A 15,788-nucleotide genomic window follows, 5' to 3' on the forward strand; every position below is an offset into this window, starting at 1 on the left:
TTGTTTGTTTGGAAGCTGACCGGCCATTGGCTGCTGTGCCGCGGGGCCTTTCGGGGCTTGTAGTTTTCCCCTCAGGGGGCAACAGTCTGGCTTCTCGGCGGAGCAGCGACACGGTCTTCCATGGCAAGCCGGGAAGGTAACGGTGCCGCTGAGGGAACCGGTGGGCTGAGAAGGCCCGGACCTCCTGCCCAGTCTCCCCTTCTTCCTTCTGTTTCCTTTGTCACAGGCGCTGCCGCCAGTCCCGAAAAGGGCGCCGAAAAGGCCTCCAAGTCCTCGGTGAGGATTTAGGGGGCGAAATTGGGGGGCGTCGCTCCAAATCCCCCCCTTCTGGGGCCTTCTCTCTCTAGGCGGCTCTGCCCCACGGAGGGAAAGGGGGCGCCTGGAGCGCTTTCCATCAGGCGGAAACCCAACCGGTAGAGCTTCCTGAGGGGGAAAGTGGCTCGATTCCCAGAATAAGGACTCTTAAAAGTCATTTTGGGGTAGGTGGGTGGACTTCCAAGCCCATTATCCCCCGCTCAGCTGGATGGGAGTCCGGTGAGAAAAAAGCCCTAAATAAGTCAAAAATATACTTCACACTTGTATTCACTGTGCAATTAATCAAGCCTATCATTTTAAACTATTGCACGTATTACAGACAAATGACAAAATTTGGCCACACTTGAGGAGAAAGTCACATAAGATTGAAGATTGTAAATAAAACTGATCAGAATGAGTGGGGGATTGGATTTAATGTGGAAAAAACAGTGTTTCTCAACCTTGAAAACCTGTGGACATCAACTCCCAGAACTCCCCAGCCAGCAGCAGAATTCTGGGAGTTGAAGTCCACACATCTTCAAGCTGCCCAGATTGAGGAACATTGGTATAAAAAGGTATCTCTCGGCTGTTTCAGAGGCTCATTCACCTTTGGGCATAGTTTAAGCTCAAATGGAATGCCCTTATATCTCTTCTCCAAAAATGCTGATGGGAGAACATTGATCCATGCTGGGGCTAGACTGCCTGGAGAGCCTCTCTGAGCTTGAGGCCAGAAAGCACTGGCAACTGTGGAAAAAATTCAGGAGCCACTTAAAAATACATTTTAGGAAAGGATAGATGGGATTTGGGATGTTCTGGAATTTCACAGTACTTCTTTTTTTTTTTTTTGAATGCTTAACAGGTCTTAACCCTGCTCAGACTTAATATTAACTTAATAAATTCAGCTAATATTAAGGAAATGTAAGAAATGAACTCCCTCCTTCCTTCCTATAGAGTTCAGATTCTGACGAGGAAGGGGGAGCTTCTGGCCAGACAGAAAGTAAGTAACTATCCAGTGGGAGTTCATATTTTACTTTAAATATTGTGAATGTATAAATTGAGCCTATCCCAATGTCTTCCAACTATTCCGTCTCCCTATAGCTAATAAGAAATTATTCATAAAAACCCCTGAATTGTGAAACCCAGGATAAGAACTTCAGTGTTTGCTGTGCACAGTAACTATGTAATCAGGCATTATAATTTCATTCTTTGGCCTGGAATAAGGTAAGGCTGGTCTTAATCCATTGAGCAAAGACACATGACTTCTATCTCTGGGCCACAATTACATATATGTCCATTTATTAGTGAGCTTGTACTTTGTGTCAGCTGCGTCAGGACAAGATGAGCAAATGTTCAGTGGAGACGTAAACGGGAGCTTATTTGTCAAAAATAAGAATGGAATAGGGGAAGTGAGTTCCTAAAACAATAATGCGCCTTTCCTTTCAGAGTTATGCTTCTCTAAAACAAGGAGGGGAATCTTGTTTTTTTGCTTTTCTAACAAATCTTTGAATGAGGCAAAACAAAGTAGAGAAGCCTCAAATTGGATTCCCCAAGGCTGACTGGGGAATTCTGGGAGTTGAAGTCCATCCGGCTGAAAGCTACCAAGATTGAGAAACGCTGTTTGAAGACATGAGCATTATTTTAATAAAAAGCATGGAATAGCTTGCTTTTGAGCTGCAGAAAGATTTTTTTTCCTAAAGTAAGAGTTTAGCACAATATACAGAGCTCTCATGGGGTCCCTGGTGTTTTTTGAGTTTGGTTATTTTCCTGCAGACGTTTTATGACTCAACTAGGTAACATCATCAGTGCTAGAAGGGAGTAGGGTTTGCGGAGAGGAGGTGGCCTGGGGCGTCCTTGGTGGTCTCTGAGCTTAGTGGTTTCCTTGCAGATATTTCATTATCCCTCTAGGTAACTTCATTGGTGTACTGATGATCTATCTGGCACAGATCTCAGCTGTTCAAGGCACATGATAATGTTGCGATTTTTTCCTTTCTTAACAGTGGATTTTTTGCGGAACCTCTTTTCACGGACTTTGGGCTTCGGCAGTGGGAAGCCCGAGAAGGTGCTGGAGGAACTGACGCTGGAAGGCGTGACCAACTTCATGCTGACTGAGAAATGTAAACCAGTTCTTTCTAGAGATGGAAACATTTTGCTCTTTTCTTTTTTCTAACAGCCTCTAAAGTGGATGAAAAAGAAGGAAGGGCAGGGGGGCGGGGAAGAGCTTGTGGTGCAGATCAAAAAGAGGAGGGAGGCTTGGCACCTCTGTGTGTTGTAGTTATACGCTGTTATCAGTATATCTCTGCATGCTTACCTGTAGTCATTGATACGTTTACCGATAGGGACTGCTGTTGACAAAGGTTATTTCCCCAGGGCCACCCAAAGTCAGACTCTTAGCAGAAGAAGTTGAATCCCAGCCTCTGAAATCCTGTGGCTTCTCAGTTGCCAAGGCTTCAATGGCTGGATGCCTATGCCAAACAGTTGATGCTGTTCAGGGTATGAGGGTGGCATGGTGTAATTCAGGGGTCGATATTGAAAGGCAATTTACTGCCCTTTCTCTTGCAGGCAAGAATATAATCTGTATGGTCGGTGCAGGAATCTCAACTAGTAAGTGTCACGATGGCTTTGTTTGTTGTTTGTTTGTTTTGTCCAACTGTAGGAGCAGAATGTGATGCTGGCTGATAAAATTAGAAACTGCCTTTACATAGTTAGGGATCAGAAGAAGTTTTTTTCTACTCATTCTAAAAAGGTGTGCTCTTATCCTGCCACAGAGATTTATTAGTTTTAATTGGGAAACTCCTTTTCTGGGAAAGTAGAGAAAGAAATGTTCACCCTGTTGAATCAAACTTATTTCCCCCCTTTGTTCTAAGCTGGGCTTGAAGTAATGAAGCTGGGAACTTCAAGTACAGTATCTGCTTCTTAGCTCAGACTGTATTGGTGCTCTCTGTAGCATCAGAGTAAACAAGCCCCTCTCCTTAGAATCTATCCTTAGTTAGTTTTCTATTCAGCTGCTTCCAGCTGCCAGTTCGGTCTCAGCGTTTGCCTTTCTGCCTCTCAGGTGCGGGGATCCCTGATTTCCGCTCACCTGGCACGGGGCTATATGCCAATCTGCAGCAATACAATCTACCATACCCCGAAGCCATATTTGAGATTGGCTACTTCAAGGTACTAGGCTGAGTTACTCACTTGCTATTTACTTGGGCTGAATACGGTGCTCACTTGCAGTTTGTTTTCTTTGGCATAACTGATGCGATGTCTGTTTTCATTTAGCAAAACCCAGACCCATTCTTCACCTTGGCTCGGGAGCTCTACCCAGGGCAGTTCAAGGTCAGCTGGCTTTTCATGTTTCCTAGGTGGTGGGCAGGGATTTAAACTTAATCCTAAAATGGTCTTGTAACCTTAGGAGAAGAAATGGCTGTGTCAAAGAGTTCCTAACAAGTGCCCTCCCTGCCCCCTTCACACTCTTGAGAAGCAGGATCTGAAGCCCACCCCTCTTCTAGTTTAGAGAGGTGCTCAAAATCGGGTCTCTTTAAGAGGTTTTAAGTGAGGGGCTTATCCGGCTTTAGAGGAGAAACAGAACTACGTCCTCTGAGTTTTCTCAACAATTTTTAGTGCTTGGGAAGAGGGGCATTTCTTTATCAGACTGGTTGTAAAGTATTCCATCACCAAATGGTATACAATTCTCATACAGTAAAACCTACAATAGAAATAACTGCCCATAAAATAAATAAATACACCCCCCTCCCCCCCCTCCCCCGCAGAACTGCATTCTTCACTTAGAATTAACCCGAGTGACTTGATTTCCCAGAGGGACTACTATCAGGGGCCATCCTGCACTCATCCATGAATTGGGATGAGGTACGACATTTCAGGAGGAGGGACTGCTTTTGTGAACAGCCACTCTGTTGAAATCAAAGTGCCCTTCTCTGGCTTGGTTCCAGAAGATGCCAAGCACCAAATTCTTTTGTTGATTGCTTAGTGTCATCCCCACGTTTTAATGAACTGAAGTGGATGTTTTTTGTGCTGTCGTTAGTTGATTATGGATTAATTTATGCGGTTTACTGTTTCATTTAATCGCTGTGAATGTTTTATTGTTAATTTACAATGGATGTTTTAATGTGATGATGTTGTTAACTGCCAAAGTGTTGGATGAATGAGTAAACATATAAATTAAAACTAGACCTTTGATTTTATTTGTGAAAAGAAATATGACATTTAAGGCTCTGATCCTTTTTAGCCGACAGTCTGTCACTACTTCATTCGCCTTTTGAAGGAGAAAGGGCTGCTGCTACGCTGCTACACTCAGGTAAATAAGTCCTTTTTCCTTTGGGTCTCTTTCTGGTCTTTGGGGCTGGCACTTTAAAACAAAATTTTGTTACATTATTCCGGCCTGCTAAATAAATAAGGGCCATTAGCATTTTCTTGCTTTGAAATGGTGCATTGCAGCAAGTGAATTTTGAACAAGTCTTCTTGACTGTGAGCCAATCAAATGATTTAACGGGTGTGTACAATATGAGTTATTGTAACCATATGCAAGGGATTTTTTAAATGTTGAATTCATGTGTGGTGCTATGTTAATATGTTAACATATTAAAAGTCAATATGCTGGCATTAGATGAAATAACAAGACAAGTTTCAAAGCACATAACATATTGCTTTTCAAGAATAAGAATGAAGACCATTGGTAGTTTACAAGCATTTTAATGAGAATACTGTGTAGGATACTTAACAATTCTGGCTACCACATGATGGATTTCTCTGCAATCCCCGAGAAAACTTGTATAATGACAGAATAAAGAAAATGAAAAATTCATTCATTTATTCATTTATTCGATTTATAAACCGCCCCCTCTCCCCAAGGGGAAAAAGAGAGAACTGATGCAGCTACGATCTCCGGGAGAGTGCAGGAGTTAAAATACATATTCCGTTTAAAAATTATTGCATCGTAGTATAAACGGTTTGAAATGTAGTAATCAGGACTTTATTTCCTCGCAGTTGGCTCAAAGTCACCCAGCTGTTTGTTTGTTTTTTGTTTTTGTTTTTGTTTTTTGTGGTTAAGGTGGGATTAGAATTCACGGTCTCCCACTTTCTAACCTTGTGCCTGAATCACAGGGGTGGGTTCCTACCCGCGCTAGTACCGGTTTGCTTCGTGTGCACTGCGCCTCACAATCAGGAGGCTGTGAGTTCGATCCTACGTAGAGGCAGATATTTCTCTCTTTGGGCACAATGGGAATTTATCTGCTGAATAAAGCTCCGCATTGGTGACAGGAAGGGCAACCGGCCAGTAAACACTCGGCTCCATTCAGTTGCCCAGACTCCACCCCGCAAGGGATTATGGAGTCATTAAAATGAGATGATGATTGATGGCCACTTCAGGTTGGATTTATTTCCAACCTCTTGCCTTCCTCTAGAACATCGACACCTTGGAGCGGGTGGCCGGTCTGGATGCCGAACACTTAGTGGAAGCTCATGGCACCTTTTATACCTCCCATTGCATCAGCTCCACTTGCAGGACGTCCTACAGCCTGGAGTGGATGAAAGGTGAGGGTCAGGCATTGGAAGCAGGGAAGACATTACCAGGGGCCCTCCGGAAGGGAACGAAGGGGTAAAGAAAAATTTTAAAAATCATTCGGAATAAACTCTGGATTATTCCTGCTGCATGATCTTGATAAGCAGTGCTTGTTTCTGAGATGTGTGAATGCTGCTGAGGGGAGAAAACCATCACTTGTGGGATTGAGCCATGGTGGCGCAGTGGTTAGAGTGTAGTACTGCAGGCTACTTCTGCTGGATGCCAGCTGCCTGCAATTTGGCAGTTGCAATCCCACCAGGCTCAAGATTGACTCAGCCTTCCGAGGTGGGTCAAATGAGGACCCAGATTGTTGGGGACAAGAGGATGACTCTGTAAACCGCTTAGAGAGGGCTGTTAACGCACTATAAAGCGGTATATAAGTCTAAGTGCTATTGGTACTGGTATTGCTATTCCAGTGGTACGCTTTGGATTGCCTGGTATGGGTGGGTGCAAGACAGAGGTTAAAAGACTGATTAGAATTAAGGGTTGTAGCTATTTTTATTTATTTATAAAATTGGCTGCCCTTTAACCCCAGAGTAACTCTGGGCAGCTTACAGTTCCAGCTTAATTAAGCCATAAAATGTGAAAATCAAACCTTGCAACCAAAGACACATGCAGACAGCAGTGGGGGAGGGGAAATCTGTTATTAATCAATCAGCCACCTCCATTGTATTGATCCCCCACTGGAGCCCCAAGCCAACTGGCACAGCCATGTCTTTAGGCTCTTCCAAAAAGATAGGGTTGGGGCCAACCTCACATCAGAGAGGGGAGGGGAGAGATGTTCCAGAGGACAGGAGCAATGGCAGAGAAGGCCCTCCTCCTGGACCCTGCCAGCTGGGATACTGGAACTGAGGGGATCTGCAGCATGCCTCCTCTGCCAGCATGGGTGGTACGGGCCAATCCTGGTGAGGTGAGACTATCTCTCAAGGAACCTAGACCTCTGCCATTGATGCCAAATCATGAATTAGCTGCAATCGGAATTGGCTCAGGTGTGTTGCTCTTATTTTCTTTTTCAGAAAAAATATTTGCATCTCTCACCCCCAGGTGTGAAAAATGTCAGAGTGTAGTGAAGCCAGGTGAGCATCCCCACCCAGTCATTCATCAAAGCAAAACATCCTGGGGTCTTGGTGCTTATCGATCAGGTTTCAGGGAAACCTAACCCGAGATTCTGCTTTCTTTTCCTTTGTTCAGACATTGTGTTTTTTGGGGAGAATCTGCCCCCCCGTTTCTTCTCTCTCATGCAGTCGGTAAGCGCTTCAGTCGTTTGTCCTTGGATTGGGAACACTGGCAGCCCCACTTTGGAGGTCTCCCAAGAGCCAGGATTTCTGAATCCTTATTCTAGGAGTGAAAATTTCTCCAGACGAAATGATGTTATTTAGACATGTATGCTAATTGTCAGATGTGATCCATAATTGGTTAGGATGAATGAAATCTAATGAATGGAAATACGGCACAGAAGGAGCTGTGTTTTAGGCTGAAAATAGAGATAATAGGACGCAATGGCTCAGTGGCTAAGATGCTGAGCTTTTGGATCAGAAAAGTCGGCAGTTTGGCGGTTCGAATCCCTAGCACCGCGTAACGGAGTGAGCTCCCATTACTTGTCCCAGCTTCTGCCAAACTAGCAGTTCGAAAGCACGTAAAAAACGCAAGTTAGGACCACTACTGACCTCCGCTCCTTCCGTGTCAAGCTCAAGACCCACCTTTTCCAAATAGCTGGCCTGGCTCAACCATAACTTCGTATCGCTCCTGATGGGTTTTTTAATTTAGTAATTTTATTTAAGGGGATTTTAAATTGTGTTTTTAATTGTCTTTCACTTATAAGTCAACTCTCCTCCATGCACATATGTATATGTCTCTGTTCTTTTTGTATATATGTTTGTCTTATGTGTATTTTTATTTGTTTTGATTGTACGCCGCCCCGAGTCCTTCGGGAGAGGGTTGCGGCTAATCAAATAAAAAATTATTATTATTATTATTATTAAGTAGAAAAACAGGGACCACCTTTGGTGGGAAGGTAACAGCGTTCCGTGCGCCTTTGGTGTATTGACCATAGAGACGTTTTCGGACAGTGCAGGCTCTTTGGCTTTGAAATGGAGATGAGCACTGCCTCCTTTAAGGCTTAAAGTTGCCAAGCTTGGAGACTCCTGGTCTATCATGACCATAATAACATTGGGCAGCAAAGTCTGTCTAGGCCTGAATAAATGAAAGATCAAAGGATCATATCCCAATAACCTGGTTAGAAACTGGGATGCAGTTCTTCGGGTGACCGCTATCCTTTACGCTAACCCTCTGCTTGCAGGATTTCCAGAATGCAGACATGCTTATTATCATGGGCACCTCCCTACAGGTCCAGCCTTTCGCCTCTCTGGTCAGCAGGTCAGTGAACCTGGGCTGTGTAAGGGAGGGCTTGCTTTTCTTTTCTTTTTTTCAAACATTATAAAATACAAAAGTAAATGAAAGAGCAGTGAGGCAGGAGGAGAGAGGGGAAAGAAGTGAGGCAAGCTAGGGAAAAGAAAAGAAAAGCATTAACTTCTGACTCACTCTGTTGCAGTAGAAAAAAGCATTAGCATCAAATCACAGATTTTTGTTTTTCCCTAATAATAAGAACAAGTCATTTCTATAAAGATCGATCAATCTAATCTGTAAAACCCAAAGTCAAAGTTACATTCTTTCCCACCTTAAGCACAAAGTTCAGAAGCAGTTTCCATATGGAAACCAAAGCACTCATATTCTTTTCTGTCATCAGAGGAGTCAGTTTTGCCATTTCAGTCAACTCCCATCAGCTTCTGCAACCAAGGACTGGCTTTCCTGAACCAAGATGCCACAGGCGCCGTTGCTAAACGGTTCCTCCTCTCTGTTTCTTCCAGGGTACCCGCAAACACTCCGCGTCTTCTGATCAATAAGGAGAAGACAGGCGAGGTGAGGTTAGCTTTGCAGCCTGCTTTCTAGGGCCTGCCACAGAGTGGAAGCTCCTGGGAATAGAGGAGGGATGGGGCAACTACGGCAGCTTTTCGAGCAGTGGACTTCAACTCCCAGAATTCCTGAGTTGGCCTGATTCTTCTTACACTTCTGCGAATCAGGAAGGCATCGGCTGGAGTTGCTTCTAAATGCTATCTTGTTGCTCTGGCCTTTTTAAAAAAATGCTTTTCAGCCTAGCCTGCATATCGCCATCCAGGTCATCTTCCCTACTTGACCATAAAAGTATGGCAATTTTACGGCCTGTGGAGTTCAACGTCCAGAATTCCTGAGCCACCTTGTATCATGACAGTTCTCTGCTGATCCCCCATCTGAAAATGGTCACCATTTTGGAGCCCTCCAAGAGAACGTCCTTCCATTTTTGGTCTCGTTTCAGAGTGATCCTTTCATGTCCCTGATGGGCTTAGGCTGCGGGATGGATTTTGATTCCGAGAAGGCATACAGGCAAGTTCACTTCGGGGCGCAGGATTGTGGCAGGGTGGACGCTGAGAGCCTAAGGGTTAACTCATGGGAGGTGGGGTGTTTTCAGTGCTTTGGCGCCAAACAAAAGTCTTAGGTAAGAGACTTCACTGAGGAGTTAAATAAAATCAAGTTTAAGACAATAATTGCTGTTTGTTTCTCTTGATTCTGACATGCTCAGTTCCCTTGGTATATCTAATGCAGCTTTGTGGTTCATATGCTGAGCTCCCCTGGTGGCTTCAGGGAGGCCATTCTTGGTCTTGTCTATGGAGATTCTCAGTCATCCAGGTCATGATTGTCCCAAAGGTGCTTTTTTTTCCCAAGAGGCACTGAACTTTCTGGGAGATTTTTGAACATATTTGCTTCTCATCCAAGAAGCTTCTTCAGCTCTTGGGGGGGGGGGGGGGGGAAGCAGCTTTGGGACACTCTTGGTCTTCATAGCCCAGGTGTGTTAGGGAGATGATCCTGCTAGGGAGATCCACCTGATCATAAGGTGTTTGTAAAGATTGCTGGAAGAAAAGATGCATCTGACTTGGAATGCTTTGTCAGCTCTGTATAAAAACCAATTCATTGGTGTTCTATTATTCACCATTCTTTTGGGGGGCCTTTCCCACCACACTTAATTTTTCAGGGACGTCGCCTGGCTAGGAGACTGCGATGAGGGCTGCCTGGCTTTGGCAGAGCTGTTGGGATGGAAGGTAGGTCTCCCATTTGAAAGCCACAGAGAACAGATGTAGAAATGAACGGGTTCTTTTTGGCTCCCACTGGGGTCTCATTAGGAAGGGGGTGGCTTGTCAACTCTGAGCAAATTAAGTTTGTGTTTATTTCTTGGTTATCTTCCTTACGTGGTTTTCTCTTTTCTCTTCCCCCCTTCTCCCCCCCAGAAAGAGCTGGAGGAACTGGTGAAAAAGGAACACGCTATCATTGAGGCCCAGTCAGGGCAGACAGTGGGTGTCGGAGCAGGCGCTGGTTGGCAACCAGTCAAAAAGCAAGAGCAGAATCCATCTTCGGAGAAAGAAAAGCCAGCTGCAAAGAAAGAAGAATGAAGAGATTAGAGATCAAGGGACCCTATTTTTCTATTATTAAAAAACCCACCTCGACGTGAACGGGGGATGCTTGGGGCCTTCTGTCTTCATTTCCTTAAGGCGAGCTGATGGGGTTTCCATCTTTAGCGGAGGAAATTTCCTACATAATTTTGGGCGAGTCCCTGTCACCCCAAATTGCTATTGGGAGAATAAGTGGAAGGAAGATTCTGTGAGTCGGTTTGCGCTGCCGGAGAAAGGCAGGATATAATTCTAAGAAATAAACTAAGCAAAGGGACTTAGCTGTCTGGCATCAAAGATTTTGGGGGCAGTCATAGAGTTCAGGGCAAAGGTGGAATCCAAAATAGGTCTCACCCAAAGTCATCTCGGGGGACTTTGGACCCGATGGAAGACACTAACAGCTGAAATTATGATTGAATTGAAGTTTTAATTTAGCAGGAGTATTTCTTAGCGATTTCTTTAGAATAGGGATGCCCAACCTGGCAACTTTAAGACTTGTGGACTTCAAATCCCAGAATTCCCCAGCAGCAAGCTGGCTAGAGAACTCTGGGAGTTGAAGTCCATAGGTCTTAAAGTTTCCAAGTTTGGACACCTGCTTTACAGCCTTGCTCTTCTTATTTTAAAGTGTTGGGAGGGTGAATTTGATTAATTTCCAGTTAACTTCAGAATTTTGTTCTAATTGCCTTACAGAGAAAAAAAAAGACAAATTGAGACTTGAGTTTAACTTCTGTCCAGCCCTTATTTATGAGTCTTCCTTCCTTCCTTCCTTCCTTCCTTCCTTCCTTCCTTCCTTCCTTTTTTCTTTCTTTCCTCCCCTTCTTCCCCTTCTTCCCTTTCTTTGTTTCCTTGATCTAACCAATGAAGGCACTTTCAGAGAAGTATAGTTTGAAGTGTTTGATTAAACTGTTGATTTATGCAGAGTACCAGTTTTAAACTACCTTTGATGCTTTTGTTTCCATGATTTACATAAAGCTGTCATCAGTGACAATTAAATATAATCAGCTTGATACCACAAGATAATATGTTGTTGTTGTTTTCTTTTGTGTTCCTGTGTTTGTTTTAAAAAGATTGGGTGTAATTGGTGTACTTAACACTTACCTGTCTTGTAGTGATCCAGATTAGCAAAACAGGTGGTAATTCAGGGGTTGGAGTGTTGGTGCCCTCTCGTGGACACAAAGTGAAACCTGCTTTTACAAAGTTTAATATGGATGCAATCCTTACTCGTTCTCTTGATTTCTGTACTGAGAGGCAGCTATTAACTTTTCCATCAATTTTCTGGGGGGTCATAGGTTACAGCTAAATAGCTTTGGGCACTAGCTGATAATTCCCTGCCATCTATTCCAAGCCTTTTTTAATGCTACAATTAAAATAAATGCCTGTGTTTTTCAGATAGAGGTACTGGAAAAGTATTCTATGATAAAAGCAACTCTTAAATGCTCTAGCACAGGGGTCCCAGACTTTGGCAACTTTAAGCCTGGTGGACTTCAATTCCCAGAATTCCCCAGCCAGCAATTCTGGAAGTCCACCAGGCTTAAAGTTGCCAAGGTTGGAGACCCCTGCTCTAGCATACGTAAGGGCTTCACTTATAAAGAGCTTAGTTTTATGTGCTAGTGCTTACATATTATATACTTTTTTTAAATGGATTATAGAGGAATTTGCAAAATCATTCCCAGTCCATAGTCAACCCTTTTCTTACTTCAACTTAACTGCTGCTAAAAATTATACAAGTTGCTAAGATCTCTAGGAATAGTCATTTGAGAAAAAAAGAAAACGGGAAATTACTGTTTAAGGCACTTTTCACTTCAGAAGCATAACCAAATTCTTCCGCTTTTGAGCTAATAGCCTTGTGCTATTAATATCTTTCGCTAAGTCAGTGTTTCTTTCAGATGTGTGGACTTCAGTTCCGAGAATTCCCCAGTCAGCAGACCCACACAAAGTTTCTGAGACTGGCTTAAGACTGCTCTTAAGTTCTCTACCTGCCTGAGCCTCCTTAACAGCTCCATCGGCTGTCTCAGTTCTACCTCGAGTGTCTGTCTAAACTAATTTTCCCTCTTGCCTTCTGGCTTCACCCAGCAATGACCTTTTCTTCCAGAATACTCTCTCTGTCTTGGTGCATCACGGACCTGTTGATGCACGACTGAAGGTTATGGATGATTCTCCTGGAAGGCTTTGAAAAAAATATATCTTAAATCCAAGAAGGGGAAGGCTTTTGACATGTACTAAGCATGACGGTAGCGTATTACCTCTAGTACCGGAGGCTGTTGCTGAGAGGGGTAAGTGGTGTGTTCTCAGAGCAAGTGGAACCTGGATTAAACGAGGCTTATTTTTTTTCTTCTGATCCAGCATATCTACTCTTAAAAATGTTTTTCTAACGAATGCTTCTCCGCCCAACTTTTGTTTTCTCTTTAGCTGCCTTCCTTTGAAGTGAACGGAGGAGGCCCCAGGACCATGTGAAGGCAGTCGGCGGAGGTGTCAAACCACATCCCTGCCTTTGTCTCCTGAAATTGTCGGTCGTGTCCTAGTGCGTCGGTCCTACCTTTCTTCACTTACCTTTGGCTGATCCATGAGTGGCAGCTGGACCCAAAGATTTCGTAGCTGGCGGTTTCACCTTCTTGCATGCCCATCGCAAGGTAAGATCATCTTTTAACTGTTGATGGGATCAGGTAAACATGGGGACCTTTGGAGCAGGTTTTATTTCTGAACAGGAAGGTCAAGGCAGGGTTTGAGGAGAAAAGATTTACCCATCCCTACAAGCCTCAGGGAGGGAGGTTAACCAAAATCTCCTTACCTATTTCTGGGGAAGGAACGCTGGAATTATTGGGGGGTCCTTGGCGTTCTCTGAGCTTTGCCTGTTTGCTTGTTTTCTTGCAGACGTTTTGTTATCCAAACTAGGTACCCATGTTGATGATGTTACCTAGTTAGGGGAATGAAACATCTGCAAGAAAGCAGCCAAGCTCAGAGAGCCCCAAGGATACCTCCCGTCAACCCTGAGCTACAAAAATATTCTCCCTTCTTGGATTTATTGCCTGCTGCTGAGTGTTTTGGTGGCATCGGCTTGTTTGTTGGAAGCGATCATGCGGTCTAAATATATATATATATTGATGCAGATATTCGAAAGCACCTGGAACTTTGCGTGTAAGTGGGAGGAAGGTCAGAAATGGCCTTTGGCGTGACAGGATAGATGCATTCGGTGATTTGCCGAGCGCTGTTTTTTTTTTTTCTAAGCAGAATGTTCATCTTCCTTTCAGAGCTAAGCATCGACTCCGTCCGCCATTTTGCCTGCTGATAGAAACACGTGGGCTCGGGTCTCCCTTGCAGCCGGCTCTGGGGTGAACTCTGCTAGGGCAGGGATTGAAAAGGAAGAGGCCGTTTGGAAGGGGAAACTTTCTCCTGAAGCACCTTCCCTGGATGCTGCACGTTTTTAATTTAGCCGTAGGTATGTTAAATGTGATTTCTTCTCTGAACGGTGGGAGCTTTCAAGAGTGTTCAGCTTATGGGGCTAATTCCCTGTGGAAGGAGGCATCTATTATCCATTATAATGTATATGGTTAATATTTATTGACAAATACATTGGTAGTTTCAAATAGGATTAAAGGTCCTTGGTGCTCTCTGAACTTGGTTGTTTTCATTTCATTATTAAACTAGTAATAGACCCACTGAGGTTGCCTCGTTGGGATCATGACACATTTGCAAGGAAACAACTAAGCTCAGAGAGCACCAAAGGCCTCCCATTTCAATCCCTCCAGGATTAACGTTGTCCCTTTTTAGGGTCTTCAGCAGAAAAATTTGGGCAATAGGATCGGAGCCTCAGTTCCTTTGCACCGCTCCACCATGACGTCACTGCCGAAACTTTTGATCAGTAGACTTCTTCAGTCACACCAGATGGACTTGGGGAGAACTGGCTCCTTTCCCAGGGGTAGCAAATTTTACTGAATCCCACGATAGCAAATTATTTATTTACTTGTCCCATGCATATAGCAGCCCATCTCCCAAATAAGTCACGCCTTCCTCAGGACACTGTTTAGTCTACCTGGGCCACGGATACGTCTTTTGCTCTTGCTATCGTTTCTCCACCTGGGGCTCAGATTCATCTGTCCAATGTCTTCTGTTTCTCCAAGAGAACGTTCAGAGACCACCCCCCCGAAAGAAAAACAGTTTGGAAAGTTTGATCGGGAGAAGAGGGCTTGGGGATTAACTGGAGTCTCATGGGAATGAGCAATGACGGAGATCATGGTTGATGCCAGCAAGGAGCGCAAGGGACCAGGGTCTCGGTAAGGAGAGGGTCTGCGTGTCTGGGTTAAGAAAGAGGAATGCCTGTTTGCCCAGTTGGTTATGTGAAGAGCATCTAATCCAAACCTCAACAGCTTTTTGACATGTATGCATTTCAACTCCCAGAATTCCTAGGAGATAAGGAGGAATGCTGGGAGTTGAAGTCCATACAATGCTGAAGTTGGGAAACATGGCAGGACATCCAAGGAAGCTCTTGTGCCACTTTTAGACCTACCACGTTCGATCTTGTGTAGTGCCTAACAGCTGATTGGCTAAACAACTGCTCTGATCTCAGTGCAGGAGTAAATTTTGGCTGGACTCTTCACCCATTGAGGGCTAGGCAGTTCTGCCGAAAGCCATTTGTCTATCCCAGGAAAATGCCAAATCGCATATTGGGTTGACTTCCTTTGCTGCATTGGATTTATTTATTGGAAAATTTATATTGCTGCCTATTCGCTCACAGTGGCTTACAGGACATAAAAACACAATATAAAAGAAATAAAAATGATAAAATAAAAAATGATAAAATAATTGTGGTTTGTTTACAACCGTTTGTCTGAAGCGGTATAGGGTTTCCTGCCTGAGCAAGGGGTTGGACTAGTAGACCTCCAAGGTCCCTTCCAGCTCTTTGATTCCATTCTTCTGTTTCGTTGAATAAAGAACAGCTGGCTGCCTCCCACAACCAGCTGAGCCATAAACTCTGCTTTTGCAATGGCAGGAGCTGGGCTCATTTAATAAAACTAACCCATGCTAAGACTTGGGACCTTGTGTGAATCCCACCTCGTGGTCGAAACGTGTTTATTTATTTATTTATTGAATTTATAGGCTGTCCTTTCTACTCCGTATATTATATTAACATTGGCACACAAGACTGGAAGGGTTTTTTGACAGGCACAAAATCCAATTGGCCTCTTTCGTTTGCGTCTTCTCTTCTGTAGGTTGCAGGAAACAGCGGGGCGAAAACCTAGCAGTCGCATCCCACTACTGAACAGGCTCTCGGCCACGAGGGGCGTTTGGGAGCTTCTGGATGTCCAGCTGGAGCAAGTCAAAAGGCTGCTCTCGTCACACCAACCAGGGGTGACTAACTAACCCTTTTTAGAAGGACTAAAATTTTTCTTTCCTGCAAAACGGATATACACATCTCTTGAGATTGGATCAATTGGGGAAGAGCCTTAAACCTGGTT

At 44.1% G+C, this 15,788-nt stretch overlaps 2 protein-coding genes across 4 annotated transcripts in view; both read left to right on the forward strand.

Annotated features, from left to right (window-relative positions):
- On the forward strand, positions 1 to 10,343 carry SIRT2 (sirtuin 2). 2 transcript variants are annotated; one of them, XR_014176161.1, is made up of 15 exons: positions 1 to 136; positions 227 to 276; positions 1,246 to 1,291; positions 2,292 to 2,408; positions 2,854 to 2,895; positions 3,347 to 3,453; positions 3,559 to 3,615; positions 4,526 to 4,594; positions 5,700 to 5,829; positions 6,874 to 6,933; positions 7,049 to 7,104; positions 8,157 to 8,233; positions 9,210 to 9,277; positions 9,924 to 9,990; positions 10,177 to 10,246. XR_014176161.1 is itself a non-coding variant. In XM_081962367.1 (15 exons), the coding sequence occupies exons 1-15, from the start codon at positions 121 to 123 to the stop codon at positions 10,196 to 10,198; spliced, it is 969 nt and encodes a 322-aa protein (XP_081818493.1). In that variant the 5' UTR covers positions 1 to 120; the 3' UTR covers positions 10,199 to 10,343. The 2 variants fall into 2 exon arrangements, 1 of the variants encoding a protein (XP_081818493.1); XM_081962367.1 differs by lacking the exon at positions 9,924 to 9,990 and adding an exon at positions 8,725 to 8,776 and having other exon boundaries at positions 9,210 to 9,281; positions 10,181 to 10,343.
- Positions 10,335 to 15,788, forward strand: part of RINL (Ras and Rab interactor like) — a 21,080-nt gene continuing 15,626 nt past the window's right edge. Inside the window, exons 1-5 of one of the 2 annotated variants that reach the window (XM_081962360.1) lie at positions 10,335 to 12,608; positions 12,745 to 12,965; positions 13,584 to 13,771; positions 14,454 to 14,606; positions 15,543 to 15,681. In XM_081962360.1, the coding sequence (XP_081818486.1) occupies positions 14,554 to 14,606; positions 15,543 to 15,681 (192 nt within the window). In that variant the 5' untranslated portion in view covers positions 10,335 to 12,608; positions 12,745 to 12,965; positions 13,584 to 13,771; positions 14,454 to 14,553. Of the gene's footprint in view, positions 12,966 to 13,583; positions 13,772 to 14,453; positions 14,607 to 15,542; positions 15,682 to 15,788 lie in introns of both variants that reach the window. The other variant, XM_081962359.1, reaches the window with a different exon arrangement.

This window comes from Natrix helvetica (genome assembly GCF_964273705.1).
Source record: "Natrix helvetica genome assembly, chromosome: 9".
Lineage (NCBI taxonomy): Eukaryota > Metazoa > Chordata > Lepidosauria > Squamata > Natricidae > Natrix > Natrix helvetica.